Here is a 6,000-nt window from a genome sequence, read left to right as displayed (position 1 = left end):
AGCGCATCGCCGCCGAGGCCTCTCGCCTGGCCCATTACAACAAGCGCTCCACCATCACCAGTCGGGAGATCCAGACGGCCGTCCGTCTCCTCCTGCCCGGTGAGCTGGCCAAGCACGCCGTGTCCGAAGGCACCAAGGCCGTCACCAAGTACACCTCCTCCAAATAAGCAACCCACCAACTTGCTTGCACTGGCAAAGAACCGGCTCCATCGGAGCCACAAACTATTTCCCGAAAGAGAACGAAGACGGTTAGTCCCTCCCGCGCTCTCTCTCTCTCTCTCTCTCTCTCTCTCTCACTCACTCACTCACTCACTCACTCACTCACTGAGCTGACCCACCAAGGGATGCATGGCATCAATAAGCGGACCGAGTCCCGCCAGTGCTCGCCAAACCGCGACCAAAGCTTGAAATCGCCAATGCTTCTCTCGGTCGTTTGTTGTTAGCTGCAGGGGATCACGATGAGCGATATATGCCTACATAGCAGCCGTCATCAGTAGTTAGTGATTCCGCCCCTCCGCTTATATTTATTTACTTGTTCTGGTAATTCCTGTCTTCCTGCCTGCATGTAGTCCCCACATATTCCCTACTCGTGCACCCGCCAGTTGAAATAAGTTAAGAGAGAAATCAAAGCCCCCCCAATCAATTGATATGAGATTATGAAGCAGAAGGATATGTGGGAAAGGCAACAAGCCAGTGATCCTCCCCCCCTGCCCGCCCCAGTGTCTGTCTAAACTCTCTCCCGGAAAGTGACTTTGGCCCTGAAAAGGGCCTAGATATAGTGTGAGCAGAACGCCCGCTTAGGCACGCTCGCCGCGAATGCGACGGGCCAGCTGGATGTCCTTTGGCATGATGGTGACACGCTTGGCGTGGATGGCGCAGAGGTTGGTGTCCTCGAAGAGACCGACGAGGTAGGCCTCGGAGGCTTCCTGCAGAGCCATGACGGCAGAGGACTGGAAGCGGAGATCGGTCTTGAAATCCTGGGCGATCTCGCGCACCAGACGCTGGAAGGGCAGCTTCCTGATGAGGAGCTCGGTGCTCTTCTGGTAGCGGCGGATCTCACGGAGGGCCACGGTCCCGGGCCTGTAGCGGTGAGGCTTCTTGACTCCTCCGGTGGCCGGGGCCGACTTGCGAGCGGCCTTGGTGGCCAGCTGCTTGCGGGGCGCCTTGCCACCGGTGGATTTCCTGGCAGTCTGCTTGGTACGGGCCATGGCTACGGACGAACAGAACAGTTGAGTCTGCCAGCCGTTTCTGGTTTTTATAGTTTTGGCGGCCGGGGGAGGAGCGGTGGTCCGCCGCGCCCTGCGCGTGCGCCGCCTCCTAGTCCCGCGCTTGCCCGCCCCCGTCAGGCAGTGCATCTATCTAGCCCTATTGGAGGAATTTAGGGGTCTCTTGGAGCTGTCTGCATATGCTAGAGCCTAGTACAGTGTGGAGGCTCACCCAACGTCACTGGGCCGTCCGGAAGTAGACGGCAGGAGCCAGCCTATCGCCCAAAGACCCACCACCGCCGCCTCTGGCTCTGCATATATAGAGCGAACGCTGCAACAACCCAACACTCACTCCACTGTTGAGCTACCCACCTGAACCATGACTGGCCGCGGCAAGTGATGCAAGGTACTCGGACATGGATGCGCCAAGCGTCACCGCAAGGTTCTTCGAGACAACATCCAGGGCATCACCAAGCCGGCCATCCGTCGTCTGGCGCGCCGTGGCGGTGTGAAGCGCATCTCCGGGCTCATCTACGAAGAGACCCGTGGTGTGCTCAAGGTGTTCCTGGAGAACGTCATCAGGGATGCCGTCACCTACACTGAGCACGCCAAGCGCAAGACCGTCACCGCCATGGACGTGGTGTACGCCCTCAAACGCCAGGGCCGCACCCTGTACGGCTTCGGTGGTTAATGCCGCTGCCTGAGCGAGCCCGACCTAAACCACCCACCCCGGACCTCTTTGAGGTCCACATTCTTATTCACTAAGAGAATAGTAGCACACTTTTTACTTCAGTTATATTTTCTTTCTTTCTTTCTTTCTGTTTCCTCCCTCCCTCCCTCCCTCCCCCCTGCCTAATGATGGTTCACACCTCCGCCCACTGCTCCCCATCCACCTCATTTGACACTAGTTTGTTTGTTTCCTCAATCCCATCTTTTCCCTCCCTCCCTCCCTCCCTCCCTCCCTCCTGCCTACTGATGGTTCACACCTCCGCCCACTGCTCCCCATCCACCTCATTTGCCACTAGTAAGCTCCAATTTGTTTGTTTCAGTTCTTACGGAAACATCATTTTGCCATAATTTCCCCTGTCCCTGTCAATTCTTTCTAAAATCAGTAACAGGATATTTATGAAAAGAGAGAGAGAGAGAGAGAGAGAGAGAGAGAGAGAGAGAGAGAGAGAGAGAGAGAGAGAGAAAACTATATTGGAAAATACATAGACAAAACAAAGCGACGTCTGGACGGGAACAGGAAAAGAAAGAGAGGAAGAATGACATAGAAAGGTTAAGAAAGAAAAAAAGGAGGAGAAAAAGAGAAAGAAACCAATAATGAGAAAGACGGCAAATATATAGACAGAGAGAAAGTAACAGTTACAGAAGTACTCAATATTCACCTAGATTGTGCTCAGTTAGCAGCCACTCCACAATTAAAATGCACTAAGGGTAGTGGAGTAACTTCAATGATTCTTAAAGTCTTTTGGATGAGCTTAATTGATTGAAATGTTTGGTAAATATGGACACTTGTCTCAATAAAGACAAAAACTATTTGCTGATGAGTTTTGATATTTTAATTAATCTCTTAACTATTTCCTGCAGATGTCAATGTTAGTTCCGTTGAATTTCCACCCCACCCCCCTCACTTTTTATTTTTATTTTTGTTATTTTTTACATATTCGCCTATGCCATATGTGCCATGAAATAAACAACTAATAACCACATCAAAACTCACCAGAACTACAACAGTTCAGTCTTCACAATATGCAGGAACAAAAATAAAGATCTCACATGACCAACGTGAAGGTGGATTCAGCCGCTGCTGAAGTGAGACTGCAATATTCGAAACAACAATTAATGCAACATATCACAAGTATTTATTGAAAATATTAAATTTCACATCGAACAACCTAGTATCACCAGTAATTTTTAATTAGTAATACAAATTATATATATTTTACTATATTTTCAATAATGCTTGCCTTACATTCAAGATATGTGAAGAGGAAAAATGAAAGCAGAAGAGCATAAGTTTATAGTAATCATTTTTAGATGATCACATTTCAAAATAATTATATAATTATTTCAGAAACAATTACCGTATATTGTATGTTAGGTTAATCATGGCTCATAACCTCCAAAAAAAGAAAGGGCTGGCAAGCTTATACGTTAATATCATTTGTTTTGTCCTCAGGCTTCATGATGTCGTGGAGGTGGTCGAAAAAGATCCTGCTCACATTCTTCCTGTTGGGTGTGTTACTCGCAGGTAGAGGAGGAGCCTCAGAGGATGACGAGGAGGTCACCATCACAGAGGAAGTTGTTGTGTAGTACTAGGTGTCTGATGTCTTGTTGGATGCACTGTCATGAAAGTGAGGAATGTGGAGGCTGAACAGGAGGAGGTCTCCACTTGTCTATGCCCACCTCTAAGCAGGTACCATTGGGAGGATAAGCTAAAAGAATCACACACACACACACACACACACACACACACTGTGCTGTGCAGATACTGACAAACAGTGGAGAAAAGACTAACATAATAACAGCCTATGCCCCCTCTAAAACCAAAAATGGAATGAAGTAAAAGATAGCATATGCTAGAAGAAACAGTCACGGGCACTGACAGGCAGAAATAAAGAATAGTAGGAAAGAGTAATAGTGCGGGAGATTTCAATTGCTTGAAGAGGTGAATTGAGGAAGACTATGCAGCAGTGTGGAGAAAATACCTGGGGTAAACTATTGAAGCTGGCAACAGATAACCTGTTGATGCAGTGGGTCAAAGGAAAAACAAGGCTGAGAGGGATGACCAACCATGAGACTAGACCTAAATTTTCTAAAATGTGGGAGCTACATGAAGAGAAGGTCAGTCATGGAGTGCCCCTGGGAAAAGAGTGACCATGAGCTATTAGAGATGAAAACTAAGGAAGGATATGAACATCATGATGAAAGCCATAAGGAAAAACTATACAAGGAAAGGCTTGATTCTATTGGACTCAAGACTTTCTTCGCTAGGAGGTAGACTGGAGTGATATGAAGAGAGTACTAACATTCAAAGAAATATGACCTTTTTATGAATATCTACAACAGAGGAATAGAGATATATATTTCCATACTATACAGTAAAAAGCTAAGGAAAGAAAAGCATGGTTTGGATGGAGGTGTGAAACAACAAAACAAAACAGAAATAAGGCATGGAGGAATTTAAAAGAAAGACCAAATAAGAATAACAAGACAAATATAAAAAAGAAAAGAAATGAATATGTTAGAATAAGGAGAAGAAATAGCTAATTAAAAAAAAAGTTTCTAGTTGTAAGAAGAACCAAAAATGTTTTATAAATTCATAAATGGGAAGCTAAAAAGAAATGGAAGCAGTGGAAAGGGCTAAAAAAGAAAAAATGTATTCTCGAGAAGGACAAAGAAATTGCAGAAATATTAAAAAAAAATTTCCTCAAAATATTATGAAAGAGACCGACTTTGACAGGGGTCTCGAAAATTATAATGAAGAGAAGCTAAATTATGTAAAGGTTGAGAAAGGGGAACTGTTGAAGCTGATGGAGACTTTAGATGGAAGGAAAGCTTTGGGACTGGATGAAATCTCCGGTCAAGTGCTAAAGAAATTATAAAATTAATTATTGGAACCAATTTATGACATAATAACATGCTCTGTAAATACAGGAAAAGTGCCCTTAGAGTGGAAGAGAGCGAACATTGTACCAATTTTTAAAAGTGGAAATAAAACTGATCCATTAAATTATAGGCCAGTCTCTTTAACAAGTGTAATGTGCAAGATCTGTGAAAGTATAATAAAAAACAATGGGTTGAAGATTTAGAAAAGGGAAACATGATAAATGAAGGACAGTTTGGATTTAGAAAAGGGAATTTGGATTTAGAAAAGGGAAATCGTGTGTCACCAACTTACTGTGTTTCTACTCAAGAGCAATAGACATGGTGCAAGAAAGAGAAGGATGGGCTGATTGTGTATATCTCGATCTGAAAAAAGCTGAGGTCAGGGCTACTCAGCTTTTATGAGCAAGAATCCCGGTTAGACAAGTTACCTTTTACAGAATTTTGGAATTCAGACCGCGGGCTGCCAGTTGAATAGCCCTGCTATAGGTCATACTAAAATTATTCTAGTGTAAGGGAAAAAAAGCCTGTAACTGTCTTCAGTGATTTAACATTGTGCATAGCTAATCTATTTATGCTGAAGCCTGTATATTATAGTCAGGAGAAAGATGGGAGGCGAGTGATGTGTGGCTGTAATCATGACAGGGTGCAAGGGAAGGTAAGACTATCTATCTATAAATATGTCCATCTAGATGGAAGTAGAGGGATACATGGACTGACAGAGATGGGGAGAGGAAGGCTTATCACTCGTGTAAACTTAATCCTGAGTCAAAGGTAAAGTTAAGTACTGGAAATAGACTTGACCAGGTCATATCATGTGAAGCATTAAAAAATAATGCTGGATAATCCAAGTGACAGTGGCACTGTAAATTGTAGAGTCAGGGCAGACAGATAACTAGGTGGAGAGATATAATTAAAAACTTTGCTAGTGCAGGTGGAAAAGGAAATATGAGAGAACCAGGTGGAGAGGGGAAATTAAAACTGGAGCAAGATGAAAACTAGGTGGAGATATGACTGGGGCAGGACAGGATGGAATATATCAACATCAAGCACAGAACCTGATGTTGAGTTAGAAGTGAACCTTTTCTGGAGCAGGATCAAGTATACTGGCATCAGACAGAAAGGATGATAACACTGAAAAATCTTTGTCCTGCAATGAGGTAATAATAATTACATGATGAACTAT

The 6,000-nt window shown here is 44.6% G+C and overlaps 1 protein-coding gene across 1 annotated transcript in view; it reads left to right on the top strand.

Annotated features, from left to right (window-relative positions):
* Window positions 1-3,385: 3,385 nt before the first annotated feature.
* Window positions 3,386-6,000, top strand: part of LOC127009408 (calnexin-like) — a 40,216-nt gene continuing 37,601 nt past the window's right edge. The window contains exon 1 of the mRNA XM_050882489.1: window positions 3,386-3,515. Coding sequence (XP_050738446.1) covers window positions 3,393-3,515 — 123 coding nt within the window. The 5' untranslated portion in view covers window positions 3,386-3,392. The remainder of the gene's footprint in view (window positions 3,516-6,000) is intronic.

Source organism: Eriocheir sinensis, chromosome 40 (assembly GCF_024679095.1).
Source record: "Eriocheir sinensis breed Jianghai 21 chromosome 40, ASM2467909v1, whole genome shotgun sequence".
NCBI classification, from domain to species: domain Eukaryota; kingdom Metazoa; phylum Arthropoda; class Malacostraca; order Decapoda; family Varunidae; genus Eriocheir; species Eriocheir sinensis.
This window is presented reverse-complemented; position numbering and strand designations above follow the sequence as displayed.